The following is a 26,570-nucleotide window of genomic DNA, read 5'->3' on the forward strand; positions in this document are numbered from 1 at the left end:
AATGCCATGAAAAACAGTGTACCGCTTTTGGTACAGAAATCTAGACATCAGTGAAACGCCCAGGTGGTTAAATGAAAAATATCATGTGACTAACCTTATAGAATGATATCCATTGGGTTTGTTAGTATCCATGTAAAAAAACAAAAGAAGCTTGGAGAGTTTTTAGTTCTTTAGTATGTCTATAGAAATAATATGTATAAGAAAAACTATGTAAGTTAGGGTAGCTAAGAACATGCTTTATATAGGATTGCTGTAATTATAGTGAAACTTACATTATAAGTACCACAATAATGGAGTATCTACTGCAGAATTATATACTGATTGATGCACAAGTTGGATTGACGCATAATTAGAAATATGGGGAACTGAGAGCCCTACTTGTTTGACTTGGAACAAGAACAATTGTTTGAATATATATAGTCCCCCCTTACCCCAGATAAACTAATAAACCAGTCTGTGCACTATCCATAGATAGTGGGAAGGGACTGAGATGGGATGCAGACAAAGGGTTAGAGAAACTTAGTAGAGAAAAGGCAGAAGCCTAATTTTTACTGCCGCTATAGGGCCCAACCATGAAATCTGGAATTTTTTTCCATGATTTTTGAAGCAACCTGTCCTTAATTAGGGCTTTTGCCACCCTCAAACAGGGTGGCAAAAGAGACAGTGACATACATTCCTAAGTATAGCAATTTAAAGGGTTCCCATCTAAAAGAGAAAGATTCTTTAAGCTGAGCGATAACTCAGGCAAAATATTATTCAAAGCAGAGCATGTATTATGACTGATTTGAAGATATGTGGGTGATTTTGAATAGAGCCAAAAGTTTGAGGGATAGTGCGAACAGCAGCTTGGATAGAGGGAACTCCTGTCCAGTACTTGGATTAGCCAACTTAGTCAAATGTGGGGCTAAGATATCTATAAATTTCATGTAATAGTGGACAGAGACCACATCCGAACCTAGAAGTTTGAGGGACTCTAAAAGTTTATCCGTGGTAACCTGAGCCTCAAGTGCTGGGCAAAAAGCATCCAGTAGTTGTGGGAAGGTAATATTATAGAAGAAGGCTGCTTCTGACAAATCAAACATTTCTGGATCGCTTTATAGCTCATAGCTATAGAGTCAAGTGCTTGTGAAACTCGTCCAACACAGCTATGGAGGTTGCTTGCCATGTTGTTGGGGCCTAGTTCCAAACTTGTAGGTTGATGAGAAGGATTGGGGTTCCACAATCTATTAGCCAAAAGGGAGTCCAACTTGTTGCCTTTCACATATGAGGTACCTTTCACTTGTGTTTGGTCCTTAATTGTTTTTCAGGTTGGTGGGATAAACATAGGTTCAATTGAACTCATTTACTTTCTAATTATTCCTTAAGCTCTGAAATTGGGTCAGACTTGTACTGGTCTGACAAACTAGCATATTCCACTTCCAATTTGGAAAGCGTGATTTGGGATTTGGGCTTTCTTACATTGGGAAGTTGTATGAGGCTACCCCGGATTACCGCCTTATGAGCAAAGTACACCTTTAGTGAAGAAGGCACCTATTGAACAATAGGGGGGGTTATGATAGGGAGAATTAAAAGGGATATAGACTGCTTTATGGTCAAAGCAAGGTATTGGCACTATCTTGCAGAATTACACCAATAGGCGAGAAGCTGCTGCCATAAAATGTGATCTATCCCGATATCCAAACAGGGTTTGGATATGATCAATATCTGGTAATGGTTTAGCTGTAAAAAGCAGGATATCATCAGCAAAATATGCTGTCCTAACCTCCCTCTTCCCTATTACTACTCCATGAAAAGCAGGAGAGACTTCAACCGTGCACACCAAAGGTTTTAGGGCCAGGTTGAAAAGAAGGGGTGATAAAGGACACCCTTGTCTTGTACCTTTTTGTCAATAGGTGTAGATATAAAACCCGGGGTATGTACTAGTGTCGTAGGTGATTTTTTTTATCTTCAAATCTTTATTGAGATAGTCCCAGGTACAAAAATACATTGCATTTACAAATATCAAAATGTACACTGTAATAAACAAAATAAAACAATACCACAGGCAAGTATTAACAGTACATTGAAATGTGGAGCACCCGGAACATCTCAGGAACCATTTTTTCCATGTATACAGTAACAAGTCAAGAATGAGGGAAAGGGAAGGGGGGCACAAGTATAGTAAAAACAGGGACATTTATAATTCACAACAAATTGTGTTTATCACTGTCTTTGGTATGAATGGAACTTTTAAGCATGAGACTACTGTGAGGAGAGGGCAACAAAATGAAGAGTGGTACTGAATGTGTTGTAGGTGATTTGTACATGCTATGAAGTAGCCTGCAATAGATTCAATCTATCCCAATATGTTATAATACCAGGAATAACTGTTTAATACATTTTTGGTGTTGGTTCTTGTCTTTGTTTCATCAAGGTTGTGCCGAGCCAACCTCTTTGTTAATACCATCCACCGCAGAGATCCGCCGAGGCTGTGATAATGGCTCCATAGGCCATGCACATTTCTTGAGAAGGGTGGCTGAAATGAAATTTCCAGCTGCTCCAGAGTTAATGAAGGCCTTAAGGACAAGTGTGGAGTTGTTGCGGTGAAGCTGGGTGGCTATGGAGAGAAAGAGAAGAGTGACCTAGAATGCCCCCCTCAGAGCATGCTAGGCACTGAAGTTTTCCGGCCTTTGTTGGCAAGATTTGATAATGTGTCCCTTCTGTTTGCAGTAAAGGCAGAGACCAGAAGAGCCAGAAAAGAGGCGCCAGGTCCTCCCCTCTTGAGATATCCTTGATCGGCCTAGCTGCATAGGTTCTTCAGGTACGGGGGGGGGGGGGGGGGGCTGGAGTTTGCAGAGGTCGCTGAAAGGATGGTGCCAGTAGCGGGACAAAAGCTTTGCGTGGGGGAGCTTTCTCCTGGAAATGCTCTTGGAAGCGAATGTCTATCTGGATGGCCAAGTAGATCAGATCATCCAGAGACGAGGGAATCTCACGACCAGCCAGCTCATCCTTCACGTGGTCAGAAAGGCCTTGCCAGAAGGTAGTGTGGAGCGCCTCATTGTTCCAAGCGAGTTCAGCTGCCAAGGTTTGAAACTGTACAGAACACTGACCCACAGTAAGCGACCCCTGGCATAAATGCAAGAGGCTGCTGAGGGTTCATCAAACACCTTTCTGAAGAGGCTCAGGAAGGCTTCAAAATTACTGGTAACTGTATCCTTCTTTTCCCAGAGTGGGGATGTCCATGCCAGAACTTCTCCGGAAAGCAAGGAGATTGAATATGCCACTTTGGCCCAGTCAGTGGGGTAGTTATGTGGCTGAAGCTCAAAATGGATGCCAAACTGGTTGATGAAGTCACAGCAGGTCTTGGGGTCCCCAGAGAATCGCTGTGGAGGTGGAAAGTTTAGTGCAGAGGCCACTGAGATGGCGGGAGGCTGTGCCTGGGCTGGTGGTACCAGGGGTGCACTGGGAGAAATAAACAGTTGATCCAGGTGAGCAGTAAGTGCATGAACCTGGTGAAGCACTTGGATTTGGGTAGCTTTCTGGGTGTCTAGTCTCTGGGAGAGTAAATGGTTGGGGCCTGCTGAGGTCTGGGAGGGTATAGTCATGGTTTGTACAAACTGTCACACACAGAGAGACAGGACCACTAGGGAGTGCTATGGCTTGCACAGAAGTGATGCGAGCCCTGAAAAAGGCCAAAGCCAAAAGATGTTGCGCCACTGGTTTACTGCCTGGTTGCGGTCCTTGGGCACACCAAGGGGGGCAAAAGACTGTACCAAATCACAAAGCAGAAGGATAGTCGAGGAAAGACGGGGTCGAGGCAGGGATCAAGGCAAGCAGGGATACAATTGCCAGGGATCCAGGAGACAGACACTAGTGACACAGGGGCCACTGCGGGCACAGGAGACACTGGAGGCAACTGGAGGCACAGGTGACTCAGGGATTTCCACAGACAGACAGGAACACTGGAACAGCACAGGGAAGTTAGCTGGGAACCAACAGATTGGACAACAAAGGGTTAACGCAGGAGCTGGACAGACTGGAAACACTGAATTAGGCACCAGGTGAACAGAAGCTAGCTCACAGAACTAGGAGCTCTGCACAATAGAGACACGTTGCACAGAGTGCACTGTGTGAGCTAGCGAAATAGCCAGGGCTGGTCAAGAGGCGATTTTCTTATTGGCCAGCGGATTGGATTGAATTGATAAAGCTTGGAAACAGAGGCACGCCCAGCATCAGAACTGCCCGCATGCACAGGAAAGAGGCGTCTGCGCTTTGGAGGGGAAGATGTAAGTGTGACATCCCACCACCACAATATCCTTTTTGGGTTGATTTTTGGCTACTTCTAAAACTGCTAATACTGTAAAATATTGGTTACTGCTGGTCTGCCTCGTACAAAACCCACCTGTGAAGGGGAAATTAATTTAGGTAGTAAAGAAGCCAACCTATCTGCCACTATTTTGGATAAAATATTTGCATTCAAATTAATTAAAGAAATCAGTCGGTATGAATCTGGCAATCTAGGGTCACCGTCTTTAGTAACACTTTTATATAAGCTTCCTTGCCGACAGGGAAATATACACCCACCTCCCACATATGATTATCTAAATCATTCAAAGTAGGGAACAGTTCTATCTTCATCAATTTAAAAAACTATGCGGTAAAACCATTGGGACCAGCTGCTTTCCCATTTAACAAGTTGGAAATTGTGGATTGGATTTCAAACATAGTAAATGGAGCATCTAACATGTCCATTTGTACTTTAGTCAATTTGGGTAATATAACCGCCTGTAAATATTGTTGTGCTGCCAATTTATTTATGGACCCAGTAGTGTATAACTTTAATAGTATGAGGCAAGGGACAAATTGATTTCTTCTGAACAGGAAGATAACTGACCTCCTGGTGTAAACAAAGTGAGTAAATTTGGTTTAACTCCCCTGGCTGTCTAATTATGTCAGTATGTCAAAAGTGGTACATTGTTTTGCGTGGAAATTTGTTAATTAATCTTTTAGGCCTGTTAGGAATAACTCCCAGATATGATAAAGTTTAAAACACAAATCACAAAAAAAATATAATAAAATAATTATACAAAATAATGAAATAATATAATACATTTAATTTAATAATTTTATTAAAAAAACTTTAAATTTGTCCAAACAAGGGTACAATAAAAGAATAAACTTGGATTTAATATTTATTACAAAGTAATCTGCTTTTAAATTTCCCGCCAGGCAAGCCTCCCCAGCGTACCGACACTTCATGCATCACATCGATCAAGCAGAGGATGTGATGAAGAAGCCGGCCAGGGATCGCTGGAGGACACCACTGGATCATGGGGAGCAGATAGGATTTGTGTGGCTCGGGGAGAATTTTAGGTACCAAAATCGGTAACCCTGAGCCACACTCAGGAATACCGCTAGGGTGGTTAAAAGAAGGACATACTAAATTTGCTAACATCTTCCCCAATTTGTTACCAAATATATGAAACTTGATATTCACTAGGTTTTGTTTAAATTGTGCTTTCTCTAACCAACAATCAAATTGCTTCTTCGCCTCTTACCATTCAGTTCTAGTTTATGAAGTAGGATTAGGATTCAAAGGTTGTTGAGCCTCTCTTAACTCTCTTAAGACTTGAAAATACTTATCCCAAGTTAGTTTTTTGTGTTTCGATTTAAATGCCATTAGCTTGCCCATGAGGCAGGCCTTTCCTGCTTCCCAGTATAGAATTGGGGTCGTAATTTTTTAACACTGTCCAAAGCCCGGGATACTGATACAAATGAAAAGGACAACGCCATAGATATGCCTCACCTCTCAGAAAAGTATCTAAAATCAACATTATTGGGGTGTGGTCAGAGACAACCATTATACAAATTTTTGGGGATTCTACTAATGTTCTTAGTGTTAAGGAACAAAATAGATAATCCAATTGTGTTGGGAATCATGCACTGGAGAATAGAAAGCCATTATAACAGATGCCGTTCTCTCCAAACATCATGTAGATGCATGTCTTCCACATATTCCGCTAAACAAGTTATCCCTATGTGCTTCGGTTTAGTGGAGGCCCCAGTAGAGTGTTGAACAACATCTTTGTCCTCTTTGAACTTTGTCCTCCTATTTTCCAAAGAGATCATAACCATATTCAAATCCCCACCCAATAATTGCTGGGAATTTTGATCTTGTGATACCCAGCTAGCTAAGGTTCGAAAGAACTGCGTGTTTGGGGAGTTAGGAGCATAAATATTGTATATAGACATTTTCCTGTTTGCGAGTTCCAATACTAATTCGATAATCCTCCCTTCTTAATCTGTAGCACAGGAGAGTGTTTTACTCTGTAGCTGTTTAAAAAGGATTAGTACTCCAGCCTTCTATTCTATTGATGGGGATCCATAAAGCTCCCCTACCCACAATTTCCATATCCTATGGAAATCTGAAGCATCAAGATGGGTTTCTTGTAAAAATGCGATATCAGTTTTTTTTTTGTCTTCGTACAGCCATTCTTTTATGCGGGGATCGTAAACCCAGTGTCATTACTCTAATAGTGATAAAGCATGCTTCTAATGGCCTGGTATGTAACCTTTCTAAAAAAACAGTGTGCTCTGTCTCTCTTGATAAAGTCCCACCCTTCTTCCTGAACATTGGATTATAGTTTTAGGGCTTAGTTGATTGACTAATCATACAAATGTTGGTCTGAAACATTGGGCAAAGAAGGACAAAAACAGAACTAATAATAAACATACTTAAATATAAAACAATGAAATTGGATGGAAGGCAAAAAAAAACCTTGGTACAATTTGCTTCAACAGGGGAAAAAAATTATTTCCTGATTCTGTGAGGCAAGCGGGTGTTTCCTGGATTACAGTTTATACTGGATACTGGTTTTCCTGGATTACAGTTATATTCTGTGCTGCTGGAAAAGCATCCGGCTTTTTCTTAAAGCAATCTATAGAACTTGCTGAAACTACTTTCTGAGGGGGCCTGTTCCACATTTTTTAGAGATGTTAGAGATGCAAAGAATCCCTTCCTTATCTGGAGCTAAAACTTTTTTTCCTCCAGAGGCAAAGAATACCTTTTTGTTCTTTGTAATGATCCCAAAGTGAATAATTGGAAAGCGAGTTCTCCATATGGACCATTTATATATTTACACAGGGTGATCATATCCCCCCTTTAACGTCTCTTCTCAAGGGAGAAAAGATTCAGTTCAGCTAACCTCTCCTCAAAGCTCTCCTCCATTCCTTTTATTAGTTTAGTTGCCCTTCTCTGCACTTTCTTCGATGTCCTTTTTGTGAACTGGTGCCCAAACCTGGACTGCATATTCCAAGTGTGGTCTGACCAATGCTTTGTACAGAGGCAGGATTATCTCTTCATCTGTGCAGTCTATTCCTCTTTTATTACAAGAAAGTACTTTGCAAGGTTTTGATATTGCAGCTAGCTTAGCTTTGCAAGTCTATGATCTACCAGAACCCTTGGATCCTTTTTCATTCCCGACTCCCCCAAATGTATATGTATTCCCTGTTGACAGTATGAAGCATGTTGTTAGCCCCCAATGACATATCTGGGGTATGCTAGTAGATTATTGACATCCTGTATTGACTTAATTCCATTACATAGTTTGTTGTCATCTGCAAACACAGAATTTGTACTTTTAATTCCAAACTCTTTATAATTTATAAAGAAGTTAAACAGTAGGTCCCAATACTGAACCCTGGGGTACACCACTAATACACTTCAACCATTCAGAGTATGAATCATTAATCACTACTCTCTGGTTGCGGTCTTTAAGCCAGTTCTCTAATCATTTACAGATTGACTTTTCTAAACCTATTGACCCTAACTTGCATATTAACCGTTTGTGGGGTACTTTGTCAAATGCTTTAGCAAAGTCCAAATACTATATCAACTGCCATTCCACTGTCTACCAGTTTACTTACTTCCTCATAAAAAGAGAGTAAGTTTGTTTGACAACTTTGGTCTTTCTTGAAGCCATGCTGACTGTTACTTATATTATTATTTTCTAGCAGAAATTCCTCTATCTGGTTCTTTATCAAAGTCTCTAGGACCTTTTCAACTATGGATGTTAATCTAACTGGTCTGTAGTTACCTGGTAATGACTTTGCTCCAATTTTGAAGATAGGAACCACATTGGCCTTACGGCAATCCATTGGTACCATGCCGGTGAGAGTCTCTAAAAATTTTAAATATTGGCTTTGAAATAACTGAGCGCAGCTCTTTGAGGACACATGGATGAATCCATCGAGTCCTGGTGCTTTGTCAACCTTAATTTTGCCCAATTGTTTCTCAATCATATAAATTTTGAGCCATTGTGACTCATTTAGGCTGGGTCTACATGGACGTTTTTAAAAATGCATGTAAACGTTCCTACTGCGTTAAAATGCGTTTCTATGCTATTTTGTTAGCGGTTTAAAGCTTGCCTTTAAAACGCTGGGAAACGTCTATGCGGTGTTTTTCCTGTGTTTACCACGTTTGTCGTGTTTTTAACACATTTTCTTGCATTTTAACGCGTTTACCTTTCAAGTGCTTAAAAACATGGGTAAAGGCCCCATTAAATTTAATGGAAGTGTTTACCCTTGTTTTCCCACGTTTTTGGGCATTTTCCAGCTTAACCCCACGGTTTAATTTTTTAAATGTTGCCACCAACGTTATAGATAATGCTCATGAGCGTGCCTGAAGGAAACAGATTAGATTAGCCCATTGGAATGCTTGGGAATTTCAAACATGGGCTTTTAAAGCCTCAGGTTAAACGCTGAGGAAAACGTCCATGTAGACTTAGTGACATTGCTTTTATGAAATTGGACCTGAGCTCTGCCATTTTCCTTTGTGTACAGAAATCTAAAAAAGTGTTTAGTAAATGTGCCTTTTCCTTATCCCCAGTTACCAACCCAGAGACATCCTTTAAGGAGCCTACATGCTCAGATCTGATCTTTTTGCAAAAAAAAAAAAAAAAATGGGGGTTGCCTTACTTTCCTTTGCAATCTGTCTTTCAATTTAAAGTTTTGCACATTTTTCCTATTCTTTACGTCTTTTGTTAAATTGTTTTAAAATGATAAAGGTGATCCTTTATCCGTGAGCTACATTGGTTTTAATTTTAGCCTCCTAAACGTATTACCCATTGGAATAAATTTTTCAGTGTGCTTGTGTGGAACAGACTTAAAACATTCCCATTTCTGTTCTGTCTTCTTTGAGGACAATATTATCTTCCATTCCAAGTCACAGAGAGCCGCCCTTGATGGAAAATTTGCTCTCTTAAAATTAAATGTTTTTATCTTTCCTGTTTTTACTTCCTGTTTACAGCTTAGATTAAATGAAATCATAAAATGGTCACTGCTACCAAGATTCTCTTTTATTTGCTCATTTGTTATATGCTCTGCCTTGTTAGAAAAAACTAGGTCTAGCAGAGTATCATTTCTAGTTGGGGCTTCTATAAACTGTACCATAAAATTATCTTGTATTAAATTAATACATTTCCTCCCTTTTGCTGTAGTGCCATTACTCCAGTCAATGGGCCTGATTTAATAAAGCTCTCCAAGGCTGGAAAGGATACAATTTCTTTAGTGAACCTAACCTTGAATGGATTTTTTCAAAGTTATTTGCTATTTGTTAGCATGTTTTGAATCTTTGTCCATACCTATTTCAGGTTTGCTGAATCAATCAGCTTCAACGATGAAAGTGTATCCTCTCCAACCTTGGAGAGCTTTAATAAATCAGTCCCAATGTCAGGGTAGGTAAAATCTCCCATGATTAAAACATTTCCAGATTTTGCTGCTTTTTCTATCTGTGCTAGTAGTTGATTCTCTGTTTCTTCCTTAGCACTGGGGGGTCTATTGCAGACTCCTATAATTAATTGCGTAATATGTATCACCACATTCAACGCTACCTATAATGTCTCAACCTCATCACATGCTGCATCAACAATTTCTTCTTTTACATTCACTTTCAGATCACCTCTCACATACAGACAGACACCACCACCTTTTCGTTTGACTCTGACATGACAGTATTACCAGGAATATTGACAGTCCAGTCATTTGAAGAACGCAATAGCAACTAAGTTATAATGCGCTTAAGGCTTCCAACTCCCCTATTTAGTTTGCCAGACGTCTAGCATTGGTGAACAGGCTCTTTATACCATTGCTGCACTTACCAGCACTGTTTGCCAAATCCTTTTGTTTTTCAGTACAAATAGTACTGCGCAATTCAATGTTTGTGTGTAACTTAGGAAGATCCTAATATTTATCCATAACCTCCCCCCAACTATACCCAATCCACCCTCCACTAGTGGCTGACCCCTGTCTGAGCTTTCTGCCACCTTATTTAACTGTCCCACCCGCCTCTGTCCTAGCCTAAATATCTCTCCACCATTCCCCTAAATCTTTCCCCTAGCACAGCAGCCCCCCTTCCATTTAGGTGCAATATAGGGCATACAGGTTGTACCCCAATGAAAAGTCAGCCCAGTGCTCTAAAAACCCAACCCCTTCCCTATTACACTAGGAGTTAAGCCATGTGTTTAGCTGTCTAAGCTCCCTCGGCCTTTCCTCTGTAGCGCATGGCACAGGCAATATTCCAGAAAATATAACCTTGGAGGTCCTTTCTTTCAACTTGAAACCTAGTTCTTTAAACTGATTTTTAAGGATCCTCCATCTTCCATCTATCCTGTCATTGGTTCCAACATGGACCAAAACAGCTGGGTCATGCCCAGCCCCTCCAAGTAGTTTGTCCACTCGGTCCACCACATGCTGAACCCTGGCACCAGGGAGACAGCAAACTATTCGGTTAAAGGGATCCGGGCAGCAAACTATTTTATCAGTCAGATCATAGAATCCCCCACGACAACTAATTGTCTATGCTTTCCTGTATTGCCTTCCCTACCCCACCTTACCCATGGGCTGCTCTCCCGGCTGTTAAGAGTAGCAGCAACATCTAGACTTGCCACCACTGGGTCTGCCACCTGCACATCCTCACATAACTTTGCAAATTTGTTAGGGTGCTCAAACACAGGGCTGGCCTCCCTTTTCTGGGTGCCCTTACCACTCATGACCACCAATGTGAGCATCAGTATGGCTAGCAGTTAGACAAGCTTCCGGAAGTTTCTATCTGAATTAGGAGGAGATAACCTACCTACCTGCCTGCCTAGGTTCCTTCCCTGCCGCCATCTTGGCATCACTCACCCTCCGCATCTCCTGTCCAATAATGGCAGCCGCTGCACACTGAATTTACGTCCAGGTATTTGTCTATCAGTAGATGCAGGGTTGTGAGTAGTGAGAGATTGCACACTCTCGCTTTCAGGCGATCATGAATGCAAATTCCCTTCGGGTGTCTTGGAGCCCCAGTTTCTTGTGTCTTCAAATGAGGAGCCATAATCTGAAGTTACACACCTTTCATTTTAAATGCAGCGTTAGCCATATATACTATAGGGTATGAAAAGGAAACCATTTTGGAAATTATGTAATAATGTTGAAAAGTGGATCTCCCACAAACCTTCGATGTCTGCTTGCATAGAGGGGAAACACCTGTAGGCCTTGGTACATTCAGGGTATATTTAGCCCTTGAATATTAGGTGACAATAATTTCAGAGATAACCAGTGGTTCCCCCTCACCAGCCACACCCAGAGTAATAGGTAAGAACAAAATGAATAGCAAGAGACATAACACTGTAAAAAAGTAATATAATATTTGTTTGGGCGTATAAGGAACAGGATAGTGTTCTTCTGTATCATAAAAAAATATAAGTTACAGCAGCAATTTAATAGGAACATATAATATAAATACGTGTATATGTGTGTGTGTGGTGATGCCCCATAGATGTGTGTCTTACAATATGGTTACAATATGTAATATACAAGCCCATACATTCAAATATGGTCATACATACAAAAATTGAGAACAAAAATATTATGAACATGAACAGTTGCTCCAGCCTTCTGGACAGTCTCAAACTCCAAAATAGCATCAACTCTGTCAGGTATTATAGATAGCCCACATATGTTCTGCCCCTCACTTGTTCAGTCACATACATTATTATGACATTATAAAAAATTATGATTTTGATTTAACAAACACAACATACCAAATAACATGAAATGCAAACATACAATCAGACAGCAATATAAATTTTGCAACACAGCATATAACAAAGTAGACAATCAGCTTGGCAGGCATTTGACTGCGAAGCCTATGGTCAAAGGTAGGTGGCAGTGTCTACCGAACACAGGGATTGGGGAGCGTGACGAGCTTCAAAGACAGCAAGATGGCTGCCTTTTAACTCGGCTCTGTGTGACTGGACTTGCTATCAGGGGAGCTAGCGCATTACTACCCTTTTTATCTATGAATTTGGATGCTGTCACTTCCGCTTACCTTTCAGTCACCGATGGGAAGACACTCACATTCATCGGGCGGAGGTGCTGGCCAGAAATCATTGTGACCTATGCTTTCCCGTACTGTCCCAGGCAGAAGCTCTGGTGGGTTTTATACCATGCCCCAAATTGACCTCATCCATGGTAGACCTGATGGGCTTCGGGCTATCAAATCCATCAAGCCGGCCTAGGCGCCAGGCCCAGATCGGTTCTCTGCTCAACATTAAAAAAAGTTCCTCAAACTTTTCGCCTCCCATTTAATTGTTATTTCCACCTCTACTCTTCTCCCGGTGCTGATACATAAGGACCAAGTGGGCTTTGTACAACATTCATTTCTCAATATTATGAGCTACATGGGTCACATCAAGATCCCGGACTTCTTGCTATCCCTCCACTCTACCCCTCACCCACAGCACCTTTTTGCTACCTTAATCCATATTCCTTACTATTTAGTATTGAATGGTAAACTCATCAAGGGTGCCCCTGTCACCCATACTTCTTGCTTTGGCCCTAGAGCCATTGGGGATACTTATTGTAAGGCCCTGGTCAGTACCAGTATTCTCCAGACACCAGTCCCCCAATCTAATCCTGCAGTCTAAACCTATAGCAGCCCCTGCTCAGCCTCAGGAGACTGGTTGCGTCTCTCTGCACTCGGTTGCCCCCAGGACTTGCAAGGGATGGTGTCGGGGGATAGGCCGGCAGCTGACCAGGAGCCCACAGATGCAGAGTACAGAAATTACCAGGAAACAAGCCGAAGTCAAACACAGGAGATCAGTCCACCAAGCAAGGTACAAAGGAAAAGACACAAGCAGAGTCGGGGTCACAGACAAAGGTCGGTCAAGGCTGAGCTCAAGCGGATAGTCAGGAACAAGCAAAGGTCTGTTCAGGCTGAGTTCAAACGAATAGTCAGCAACAGAAAAACACTCCAGAATCTCTCCAGCTCAGATAAGCCCAGCTAACGCTATTACAGGCCCAGAAGACTGGAATCAGAAGGGCTATAAAGCGGCAGCAGCCAATGACAGCATGGGATTACATAGGAACCACTCTGCTAATCAGCTGCAACACAGCTCCAATTTTAGTGCAGGGGATGCCGAGAGGGAAAACACAGCTACAAGGAAACAAGCATGCTGCAACCCTCAGAGCACTTATCCTAGAATTCCTGTGCGAGCGCAGCCACCGGGGGGAATAGGTTGAGCACGCCCTCCTGCGGTGGGGCACCGCCTGATATTGTAGGTCCAAAGAGTGTTTCCTAACACCTATTTACTCCAATCCCAAAGTGCATGGGATCACTCTAGGTAACCGCCAGTACAAGCTAAGTTTATTTGCAGATGAGATCCTTCTGACACTTTCCCAACAACACATATCCTTGCCTAACCTCCTCTCTATTGTCGCACAATTTCCCGAGATATAAGACAATCAATCAATGAATAAAAGTAAGTGGCCTTGAACACTCCCAAGGGATATTGTGTCATGCTTGCAAGGAAACTTTAGTTTTAGCTGGGCTACCAAGTACCTCACATACTGACTCACACCATCACTTGAAGCACTATATATTACCAAATATCCTTCCAAGTTCCAAAGTCTACAATCATTGCTTTTCTAATGGTTCCTTCAGAGCCTTCCCTACATGCGGAGAATACGCATGGTCAAAATGACCATACTACGTAAGCTACTTTACCTATTTAAGGTCTTGCCTATACCTCTTAGGTCTAACGCACTTAAAGCTTTCCAACATGCATCATGAAGTTCTATTGGGGTTTGGTCAGGCCTCGAGTAGTGAAGACCATCATGTTTGTGCACTGATGCACTGGTGGAATAGGGGGTCCCAAATTTCCGTAAATATTGGCAGGCTGCACAGTTGGCCCCTTTGGCTTTCATGTTTGAGGGTGACTCGGCGCCCCCTTGGGTGTCACACTTACTTCTTCCCCTCTAAACCTCAGACACCTTTCTCCTGTGCATGCAGGCAGTTCTGATGCTGGGCATGCCTCTGTCCAAGCTTTATCAAGTCCGTCCAATCCACTGGCCAAAAAGAAAATAGCATCTTGACTAGCCCTGGCTATTTAACTAGCTCACACACTGCACTCTGTGTTCATGCAATGTGTCTTTATTGTGCTGAGCCCCTAGTTCTGTGCGCTAGTTCCTGTTCACCTGCTACTTAATTCGGTGTTTCCTCTGTCCAGCTCCTGCGTTAACCCCTCGTTGTCCAGTTTGCTGGTTCCCAGACAACTTACCTGTGCTGTTCCAGTGTTCTTGTCTGTCTGTGGATATCCCTGAGTCACCTGTGCCTCCTGTTGCTTCCATTGTCTCCTGTGTTCCCTGTGCCCGCAGTGGCCCCTGTGTCACTACTGTCTGTATCCTTGATCCCTGGCAATTTACCCCTGGCGTGTGACCTGACCTCCCTTGCTTGCTGCCTTCCTCGACTTCTTCTGCTTTTCCCACCTTGGTGTGCCAAAGGACTGCAACCTGGCAGTAAACAGTAGTGCAACATCCTCACCATCAGAGGCTCTGAAGAAACTGTCACTGTTTCACTGTCAAGTTTCGCATTAAAAAGCGCTAGATGGGGCAACAATTGGTTAGTATTACCTGTGACACAGTTATTAAGTCGGAAAACTGACTGCCAGAAGATTTGTATAGCTGGTCAGTTCCATTGCAAATGTTCTAGTGGTGACAAGGGAAAAGCACATTTAGGGCAAGCTTCCAGTCTTTGAGTGGTGGAACATGTGTTAATTTTTAAATTCAACACATAGTATGCTCTATGAATAATTTTAAATTTCAGTTCACGCCACATTTCACTAAATTTATATTTTCTAACGGAAGCCCAGCTGTTTTCTAATAATTCCAGTGTATCTGAAAAGCAGCAGTTTAAATACTCGGCCCATCTAATCACAAACATCAAAAAAGATTCATTATCTGGCGAGTTGTCCAATAACAATGGATATATATTAGAAATCGAGTGCTTAGACTCGGGCGTACCTAAACTATGCACTAGTGAAGGTGGTAGGATGGATATGGGTACATGGCCCAGCCGGGTAAAAAAAGCAAATTTCACCTGTAAATAGTAAAAAAAAGGATGGAAAGGAAAAACAAATTTAATGCTGAGAATATCAAAGGGTAGCAGGTGATTAGTGTAATCCAGTAGGTCCCCCAAACATGTAATACTCCGCCTTTCTCAGAAAGGCCTTTGCCTTGTTAAAATTGGCAAAGTTTTTTAGTTTCTTGCCAGGCTAATAAGGTGTCCCGCAATAGCAGATTAGTGCGCATGGCAGTCCCAGTGACCAAGACCATACTAAAAGCAATTCTAATTTAACCACTGTATAAAAAGAAGTATTATGCCACCAATCTTTTACATAACGTAATAAACATGCCATGTTAAGCTTGTGTATATCTGGAAAATTTAAACCAAGATTTTGTTTGGACCATGATACCTTGGACCTAACAATCGGGGGGCTCCTACCCTGCCACAAAAAGGCAGTAAATGCGGAATGTCATTTCCGGACATCTGAATGGCGGAGCAAAAACAGTAGTGTCTGCATAGGATAGAGCAACCGTACAAAGCTAATCATTTTTACCAAATGACACCTCCCCCATATGGGATAGAGGCAGGTTTTCTAAGCGGGTTGTTTTTCAATTTATACATATGTGGGACGTTTTGCGTAACTTGAACTCCTAAATACGTGAAGGCGTATTGAACCACTCTTTGTCCTAACTGCTTTACCACCATCATTAACCCCAAAGATGGCAACAGTTGCAGACACATCAATTCGCTTTTCTTATAATTAATGCGAAACCCAGAGAATGAGCCAAAAAACTGAATATGTTGTATCACCAAAGGTAAATCATTCTGTGGGTTACCCAGAAATAACATTATATCATCTGCAAACATAGCCAACCACACCTGTTTGCTCTGAATACTAATCCCTTTAAACACGTTGTAATCATGGAAGGATATCACTAAGGGCTCTATGGCCAGATTAATTAGGAGTGGCGACAGCGGACACCCCTGACGCGTCCCTCTACCTAATAAAAAATTGTGACAAGACTCCCGCCACCTTTATTTGGGCAGTTGGATTAGAATACATTGCTGTTATAAATTGTTGAAACAAACCAGCAAAATCAAATTTATGAAGTACAGTGTGTAACCACAGCCATTCAATGCTGTCAAACACCTTCTCTGTGTCGAGTGCCAATAGAGCATCCAAGGCGTAGGAGGGGCCAGACAACCTGTTATGTTCCAAAACTGTCAGCAACTTTCACACATTGTAAGCAGTGAACTTGAACAAAACCAGCTTGGGCAGGACTCACCAATTTCCGTAAAAGCGGTGCCAAATGTTCTGCTAAAATCTTAGATAGAATTTAACATCAACATTAAGAAATGATATGGGACAATATGATCCAGGGCCCAACAAATCTTTATGCTTTTTTAGCAACACTTTGACCTATGCCTAATGCCCAGAAAGCAAATATGAGGACATTGCAAATGTGTCATTATATAGATATTAAGGGAAAAAAGTAAAAGAGCAGGCTTTTAAAGGCAAGGTAAAATATATTAGTGGTTTATTGTGATGTGTTCAAACATTACTTCTAACAGAGTTCAACTGAACACTATTAAATATACAGTATTCAACAAATATAAGAATAGTGGTTTTACACAATTATACATGGTCACACGATGTACAATGTACAATACCCAATGCGTCCCGCCATTAAGCTTCCTCAGGGGATTTGCTTGAGATTGTAGTCTTGTTGAGTCATATACTATCACAATATGTAAGGAAAAAATGCATTGACTCAATGTAATATAAAAATCTATTTAAACATAGTAGTATTTTAGCACATAGGTATATTATCAGTTACTTACAAATGTAAAACCACTATGAAAAGGTGAAGATAAAAACATCTGTCGAATAGCCACAACCAATATACCCCAAACAAAGGGGGAGAGGAAGAAGTTAAAGTATTAGCTGAAACAAATTATGCAATTTATGAATATATGTAAAAGGAGAGGGAGAGGGAAAAAAAGTAAATAAACATGGTAAGTTAAAACAAAATATTAAGGCTAGATCCTATACTAGCAAAGTATCGAGACTCATAGAGTAGGTATTTACATTCCAAGTAGAAGATGGAATGGGGTTTATTGTAAGATTTACTGGTAATTGGTGATTACTGAGGAAAATAGAGGCTTCTGGAAGAATAACTGGGTACAAATAAAGATCAAAATTATAATACCAAAAGTAAGAAGTAAAGTAAGTAAGTAAAAATAAAGAATCTTAACAGGTAATTATGAATATTGATGAATTACTTGTAAAAAAGGCATGGACTGTCTGGATATAAGGGAAAGGTTTGTTTTTACTGATATTCAATGCTGTTAACCAATAAGAAAGCAAGGATAATATTGGTGTGAGAAAAGGGAGGAAAAATCAAAATGGTTGAAGGAAATGATTTACAGTAACTTACATGACTTTGAGGATGCTGTGAAATGGATAAAGAAAGATATATAGAGGGAATAAGTGCATGAGATCTATAAAAAGGATACATTTCAGTTAAAATAATTGGTGGAGTCAAAAATGAAACGCTGAATAGGTGTTGCAAAGAAGAGGGGTTTTTTTTAATGCTTACTAGGAATATCATTGGTGGTATTATTCAGGCGATTTATGATCCACAGCAGATGGGGTATTAAATCTAGTGTGAAGAACAAGGGTCTAAATAAGGATCATTGGTGGTACAGGTGACATGAGGTTAAAGTAAATATAATAAGGAAAGGAGTACATACTGAAAAAAATAGTTGATGGTGTGCATGGGATAAGAAGCGTGATGCTGGCAGTCAGCCTAAGAAGGTCTGAACTGGTCGGCGTCACGTCCTTATATAAGAGATAAAGTGGTATCGATTGTGTAGTGGGGAGCGAAATCTCGCAAGATCGTGCAATTCGTATGTGACTTATGTTGTAAGAGACGAGATCTTGCAAGATCACTCCATCTCACTGAAGTCAGCTGGCACATGGTTGGGCGGAGGAAGCACTTCCGCCCTTACTATGTATAGGAAAGAGCGGAAACATTAATGTGAGAAAACGTGAGAAAGAGACATAAATATTACTTATTTATACCTGCTGTTACGGGGTATATAGTTTACTGTAGTTTGGAAGTGATATTAAAATATAACTTAATAAAAAATAACAGTTCTAATCTATTGCTAAACAGGTATAGGTGTTTAGATGTGGGTCTGTTGCTATATAAATATACATGTATTGGGTATGGAAAAGTAAGAAGTTAAACATACAAACAAACACTATAGGATGTAGTGTTATCAGAAAAATAAAATAATGAATCAATTACGAGAAAAAAGGGGGGGGGGCGGGAGGAGGGTTTTATTAGTTGTTTTTTTTAACCCATTATTATCCCCCTTACCTGTACAGGCAGAATGCCTATATATTTGCAGGTACTCGGTGCCGGAAAAAAAAATTCAAATCCAAGCGGGGGAGGGGTGGGAAAAAGCATGAACCCAAGGGACAGGTCGCAAAGCCACCAAATGGGCACCAATGTTGATATTCCTTAGCATTGGTGTCCCGGTCCTCCATGGGGTAGGTAAATATGGGTAAAGTCCAAAAGAATATATGAAAAAAATATGAAAATATGTCAAAGTAGGGTCTCAGATGTTTTTATTTCACCAATTGTTGAATACAAAACTTACCAATTACAGTTATTTAAGTCTACAGTGTAATAAAATTACTTAGTTACAATAAGTATCATATTTGATATCATTTGGGATTTGGGAAAATGAATGGCATCTGGCCTGTCTGCTTATGCAGCTCCGCATTGGGCTGTTCCATGGACGCAAGTAATGCTGGGAATTGAAGTGCCAGCATCACTCGCGCCTATGGAACAGCCCTCTGCCTATGTGGCTCCGCATTGGGCAGTTCCATAGACGCAAGTAATGCTGGGAATTGAAGTCCCAGCATCACTCGCATCTATGGAACAGCCCTCTGCCTATGCGGCTCCGCATTGGGCAGTTCCATAGACGCGAGTAATGTTGGGAATTGAAGTCCCAGCATCACTTGTCTTCTGTTTCTCTTCTGGGATTGGTCGCTATTTCTAGCTCACAGCAGGAGAAATAAAATTACTCAAATCTGCAGGTAACAAAAATAAAGTACAAGATAATCATCTGTGTGAAACCATCAAAAAGAGATGTCACCCTTTTCTGTCTCTTTTGTAAATAACTTTTCTTTCTAACGAAGATATCGTTAGATATCAGACATTGAAGATATCAGACATGGGCACATAATTTATACATGTGTAACATTCATTTCATTATTGGGTGTCAATTGATTATTAACATTCAGGCCATCTTTATTCAAATCTATTCAAGAACTGTAGCTAGGGGCCAATTAGTGCTTACATTGCATTGCCAAGTATTTTCTTGTTCCAGATCGCATGTTAAGCAATACCTCTTTGTTTCCATTTAAAAAATGTTTTATATTTAATTTGAAGGAATTACTTCCTATTTTTTAAATATATAACTTAGTCTGAGTTTTTACTTTCGGCTCTCTTTGTATTTGAGTTTGACACCCATGCTCTATCCTATCCAATTAGGTTGCACCCTGTAATTTTTTTTTTTCTGGAGCCATGTTTTCGTCCTAGCACTTAATATTTTCCTTACCTACAGTTTCTAATCTGATGTAAACAATTAATTAACATTTTTTTTTCAATACTTCACAGAGCATATTTTGGCCTAACTTTCTATCCTCCACCCTTTTTTTCAGTGTTCACTGATTATTCCCTCCATATATCTTCCTTTATCCATTCTACAGTGCCCTCAAAGTCATGTAAATTACAATAATAATTTCCTTCAACCATTTTGATTTCTCCTCCCTTTCCTCACACCATTATAATCCCTGCTTTCCTATTACTTAACAGGATTGAATATCATTAAAAACCTTTCCCTTATATCCAGACAATCCATGCCTTTTATTTTACAAGTAAGTCATAAATATTCATAATTACCTGTTAGATCATTTATTTTTAGTTTTCTTACTTTTAGTATTATAATTTTGATCTTTATTTGTACCCAGTTATTCTTCCAAAAGCCTCTATTTTCCTCAGAAATCACCAATTACCGGTTAATCTTACAATAACCCCATTCCATCTTCTACTTGGAATGTAAGTACCTACTCTATTAGTCTGGAAACTTTGCTAGTATAGGATCTAGCCTTAATATTTTGTTTTAACTTACCATGTTTTTTTAATCCCCCCCCCCCTCTTTTCTCTCCCCCTTATCCTTTCCAGCCTCCCCTCTCCTTTTACATATATTCATTAATTTTATAATTTGTTTCAGCTAATACTTCAACCTCTTCCTCTCCCCCTTTGTTTGGGGTATATTGGTTGTGACTATTTGGCAGATGTTTTTATCTTCACCTTTTCACAGGGGTCTTACATGTGTAAGTATCTGATAATATACCTACGGTATGTGCTAAAATACTCATGTTTAAATTGATTTTTGTGTACTACATTTAGTTAATGCATTTTTCCTTACATATTGTGATTGTATATTACTTAACTAGACTACAATCTCAAGCAAATCCCCTGAGGAAGCTTAACGGCGAAACGCGTTGGAAATTTGAGATTTTTGACATTATATACCAATGTGGCCATGTATAATTATGTAACACCACTAATCTTGTATTTGTTGAATAATGTATATTTAATAGTGTTCAGCTGAAATCTGTTAGAAGTAATGTTTGAACACATCACATTAAATCACTAATATCTTTCACCTTGCCTTTAAAAGCCTGCTCTATAACTTTTTCCCCTTAATATCTTTAACTAATTCAGGCTTGGCATTTCTAAAGTTGTGATTTTTTGACAAGCCCTCCTGGACCCGTTTTACATATTTGTGTCATTATACAGTTTTGATAACGCAGGGGTAACCTGGTCATCATGTATTTTATAAAATTCAGATGGCAAGCCATCGGGTCCAGGCACTTTGGCGTTAACAGAGCGTTTGATGGCTGATACAATCTCTTTCGATGTGATAGGAGAATTCAGATGACACAAGTCCTCTTCCGAAAGCTGGGGCAACATTACTTGATCCAAAAAAGATTGTCCCTGTGAGGAATCTCCTCCTTTTGATGTATATAAAGATTCGTAATAGGCAGAGTTTCCAGTTGCTGCACAGAATTGTTAACATCTCTGATGCTCGTGATCCGTGGGGGTGTTCCAAAACCTTTAGCTAAATTTGCAAGCAAACATCCTAACTTGTTGCCATATCTGAAGAACACCACCGAACGATATGAACAAATGGTCGTGTCATATTGATTCAACCAAAAATCACTTGCACGTTTAGTTTGGTCAACTACTGAGAGGGATTCTTTGTAGACCAGGTAAGCTTGGCGAGCTTGGGCACATGGAATCTATGCGGGACATAGTTGAATGTACCGCAGAAATATGCATAAACTCCCTTTCCAGGGGGTGTAGGTTTCTCCATGAATCAGTCTGATTGGTAGTTGAGAAAAACAGTTGATAGAATACATTGTTAGACACAATGGAACCTTGTCTCAGTGGAAGTGGAAGTCTATCTTCCATTGTACTGGCAGTAGCATTAAAGTCCTCTGCATCCAACATAGGAACTTGAGGAAGTCCTTGAGTAACAGGAAGAAGATTGTTGTAAAATGTCCCGTTGTCCTGATTGGCACCATAAACTGGCACAATTTTAATGGCATTGGTCGGGAACTGTAGAGTGAGAGAGGCCCATCTGCCATCTGTGGGGTCACACAATTTGGATGAAAGAGTATATTGGAGCTTTTTGTGTATCAGTATCATGACATGGCTGGAAAAAAGTGTTGCCTGAGGCCATCCCAGCAGAGCAGCTTCAAAGTTGTAAAACAATAGACATTCAGATAGAACAGCACAGAGAGGTGGGTAGATATCATTTCCAGCAATACAGCTGCCTTTTGCAGGAGGTAGGTATACCATAATAAAAACAACAAAAAAAGTCACAACCTGTAATATTTGCATGTGACATTTTTTCCCAATGAGGGAGCTGGGAAGTAAAAATTGCATTGATTTTCATCAAAAACTTTTTCCACACATACTTGCTTGGCTGAGTTGAAGTAACAACCATTTGAAAATGTAGTGTAAGGAAAAACAGTCAAACCGGCTCTATCTAGTGGGCAGTCATGGTATCTAATTCTTGTGTCAGTTTGGAATAGAAAAAACATTTCCCAGGTAATTTTAATGTAGTGAGTTTCTGCATTCATGACTGTGGGGACCCAGCAGGGTCCATTGAGTCTTAACGAGACCAGGGGGATTTTTCCATTTCTGTGTTTAAATTATCAGCTTCCTCAATTGAAGTAACAAAAGCAGCAGCCTGTTGGGGTTCTTTAAAAGTATATGCTTCTCCATCAGTAACAAAAATCTTCAGCACTGCCAGGTACATTAAGGCAAAGTTTAAACCTCTGGTAATCAATTGCTTGCACACAGGGGTAGAAAGCACGTCTGTGCTTGGTGGTTTTCGTTGAGTAGTCCGAGAAAAGTGGCACTTTACTATCCTCTACACAAAAATGGTCATGTGACCGATAGGCTTTGAGTAACTGAACTTTATCTTGAAAATTAAGATATTGGACTATTATCGGTCATGGATATGGCTTGTTGCGTTGTGGGGGTCCTAATCTGTGGGCCCTCTTCACTTTGCATAGGTATCTTAAATCCCAGCCTTTTTGGAATAGTGTGCGAACAGAGCTTCTCTTAATCAGATGCCTTGTTAGTTTCAGGTATTTTTATAATTCTTAAATTGTTGTGCCTGGACCGATTCTCCATATCAATACAGTTTTCCTGCAGTACAGTATATTGATCCCCCAATTGCTTCTGTTGCGATCGTACAGTAAGCAGATCATCTTCTAGATCACTTACCCTTTGTTGTAACTCATGGATGCTTTCCCCACGCTTAGTGACTGTATCAGTGATGGGTTGCAATTGTTGGGACAGTGTTTCAGAGAGGAGCTCAGCTAAACTTGGCTGCAGGTGTTAGGATACTTCCAGGGCCAATATTTTTGTAATCTATATTGATGCGATCTTGTGGGGAACTGTTTGCCCTACATGGGCTGGTGCCTTTCTCCATGTGGTCTGGAGCAGCATCCACCATCTTCGATGATCTTGGATGATTTTGTAAATAAAAATAATTTCCCCAAAAACATGTGGGGTTCCCTCCTTATTTGCCAAAAAAAGACCCTATTACATTTGGGACATTACTGGATAGGGAATGGGGCAACAAGTGTGAGTCCCCCCTCTATCTATAAAAAGACCTTATGGAGTCTAGTTTTCCCAAAATGGAAGGGGAAAAAAATATGTACCCCCTTATCTTTGGAGAAACCAGACCCACCTGGGAAAAGAGTACAGGTGGATAAAGTACCCCTTTTCCCATTCACCCAATCCCATAAAGGGTTAAAAAAAAAAACACCACATTTTTTTTTAAACTTTTTTTTTTTACTTTTTTTACTTGTGCTTTACATGATTCAGTGACTTTCCTATTCCAGAGATGGGTGCTTACATCCCTCACAGAGCTGCTGCTCTCCTGCCTTGCTTTTTGAGAAGATTTCTTTTGGAAAATAGCTCTCTGCAGCTGTTTTCCTGTGATGGGCTGAACAAATCTAAACAATGATGTCAGGTCGCCCAGGGAGGCTGGCTTTGACAACACAGATAACATAGATACTAAACATAGATATCAGTTTGCTTATTTTTTTCTCCAACCAGGGAAGAACTTTAATAGGACTTCACTTTACACATAGTGAGACTGGTAATGGAAATATAACTAAATGCGTTTTTCCTATTGCTCAACTTTAAATTCTAAAAATGAGCAGCTCAGGAGAGTTCCAAAAAAAAGAAACCAAAAAAAAGGATGAGTTTAAATGGCATGTTTAATGTAAATGGTATTTATCTGAAAACCTAACAAATAGTATTTGTTTTGATGAAGAAATGTATATTACATAATAAACTAACTTCTGTCTTTTTTCACAGCTTTTGCTTTGCTCTGTCGTGTGCTCTAATGGCTCTTGCTGGATATGACCATTCAGGTATGCAATTTATTGTCTTTTACACTGTTTAATGTTTAGCCACATCATTTATTTGCTGGTCTTTTAACTGCTTATTTTTATCTGGTTCACTAAAGTTTACTTTACTAAATTTCAAAGTAATTTGTTTTTTTTTTCTTAATCTGGCAATTATGTGGCTCTCTGTAGCACAAACTTAACAACCTTTTTTGAAAATGTTTGCCCCATAAACAAGCTTCTTTCTGTTACTCACCCTCTCTTCCTTTTTCATGTTTTGTACGGTTGTCTAAGACTACACTAAAGACGGGTCTATGGGTTGGGAAACAGAATTCCAAAATAAAACAACATTTTAACAGCTTTAGTTATGCTATTTAGTTATTACCCCCCTAGCAGTATTCCCGAGTCACACTCACACACTCATCACACACTGTAGCTTTTAACTAAAAAAACCCCACTTACCTTGCTCCCTTGTCGCCCCCTGCCATCCCGCTGGGACACATCCTTCCTCCTCGATCTCCAGCCGGCGAATGCAGCGACAATCTCTGGGGTTTCCTGGTGACATTGGTGCATGCGTCTTGTGTGGGCGGGAGGATTGGTGAGAAATTCAAATAATTTTGTATTAGATTCAATACAAAATAGCTGTATTGAGTCCAATACAAAGATATATTCATATAATATATATATAATTGTATTATATATAATATACATGCTACTGTATGGTTATATTACATGTTTAAATATTTTTTTTTTTAAGCAGATATTTGTGTTTTGGTATTTAAAGTTTAATAATAACTTTGTTACATTTATTAAAAAATGGTGAGTTATGTCTAAGAATTATAGCCTACAAAGAAAAATAAATTTCCATGCAAAAAAATTGTACCGCTTTTTCATGGAAATTTGGATGGGATTAGACTGCTAGGGAGGTTAAAATTAGAATTTTGGAGATAAAGGGATAATACTTAATGGCATAATTATTATTTATTGTTTTTTATAAAATCTAATGTTTTAAAAAATATGTAAAATAACTTTTAAAATGACATATTTGACATTTTAGGGATTAGGCTTTTAAATATTTTAAATACATTTAAGTGTTTACATTTTAGTGTGTGTTTTTAATGTGTGTCAGTTTGTAAGGTAGTTTTTCCCCCCAATGATGTTCAGGCTGGTCATTTAGCAAAGCAAAGTGTATTATACTAGAGATAATTTGCTTTGCTTAGTGAATGTGAATAGATAACATAGATATACTGTATATTTCTATAGGTCACTAGTTCTGGATGGGTGCAAACACTTCACAGTAAAATGATGGATACAAAATAGCACTGTCCTCTAGCAGTAGTCCCCTTTTTTTGTCTCTCTGTCAGGATCCCAACCCAGGGATGCTTTCAGTGTCTTGCTGAACCTTGAACTCCTGGCCCCTCCCATGAACTTCCTATTTAAGCCATGTCTCTGAACTTCCTGTTGCCAGATTATTGTGCTCTGCCAATATCTTGCCCTTCCTGCTACTGTTACATTGCGCTCTCAAAACTGCTACCTGTGTACCGACCTTTGGCTGCTGTTTAAATGACTATTCTTTCTCGCACTCCGTCTCCAACTTACACCATTGGCTACTGACCTCAGCTTGTGCTTTGCTACCGCTGCTTGTGCATAGATTCTGGACTGCTTCCGCCTGTGTCAGCTTGCTGTTTCAGCCACTGGACTCTGAGCCTGAACCCTGATGGTTACTCTCTCCTGGTTGGGTGCAAACATCCTACAACAGATACATCTCACCCAGTACATTTTGTATGATCTACATTCGAATATTTACCGAAATCAATTCCAAAGTCAACTCCTTGGCAAACTGAATACACTATGGGAAAAGTCCTTACAGCTCCATTCACGTGCCTACCTCCTCTGCAACTGACCTGACCCTTGCAGCTCTATCAATGGTAACTAGGGTCACGACATCCCAGTTTGTCTGATTGACTCCCCGTTTTTTTTACTTTTGCCGTTTGGTTGGATATGCCAGTACATTTACTTATACATTTTCTTGATCATTGGTCATTATAACTCACCAATTAACCCCCTAAGGGGTGTTCCCGAGTGTGACTCGGGGCCGGAAAAATTGCAAAAAGCGGTAATCCCGAGTCACACTCGGGGTACCTTTGGGGGTCCCCCTTACCTGATCCCCGCGGTCCAGCGGTGATCGCAGGA

The 26,570-nt window shown here is 40.2% G+C and overlaps 1 protein-coding gene across 1 annotated transcript in view; it reads left to right on the plus strand.

Moving 5' to 3' along the window:
- Positions 1 to 26,570, plus strand: part of SLC43A1 (solute carrier family 43 member 1) — a 202,173-nt gene that overhangs the window by 75,272 nt on the left and 100,331 nt on the right. Inside the window, exon 4 of the mRNA XM_072424203.1 lies at positions 24,349 to 24,404. Within this exon, the coding sequence (XP_072280304.1) occupies positions 24,349 to 24,404 (56 nt within the window). The remainder of the gene's footprint in view (positions 1 to 24,348; positions 24,405 to 26,570) is intronic.

This window comes from Pyxicephalus adspersus, chromosome 10 (genome assembly GCF_032062135.1).
Source record: "Pyxicephalus adspersus chromosome 10, UCB_Pads_2.0, whole genome shotgun sequence".
In the NCBI taxonomy this organism is placed as follows: Eukaryota; Metazoa; Chordata; class Amphibia; order Anura; family Pyxicephalidae; genus Pyxicephalus; species Pyxicephalus adspersus.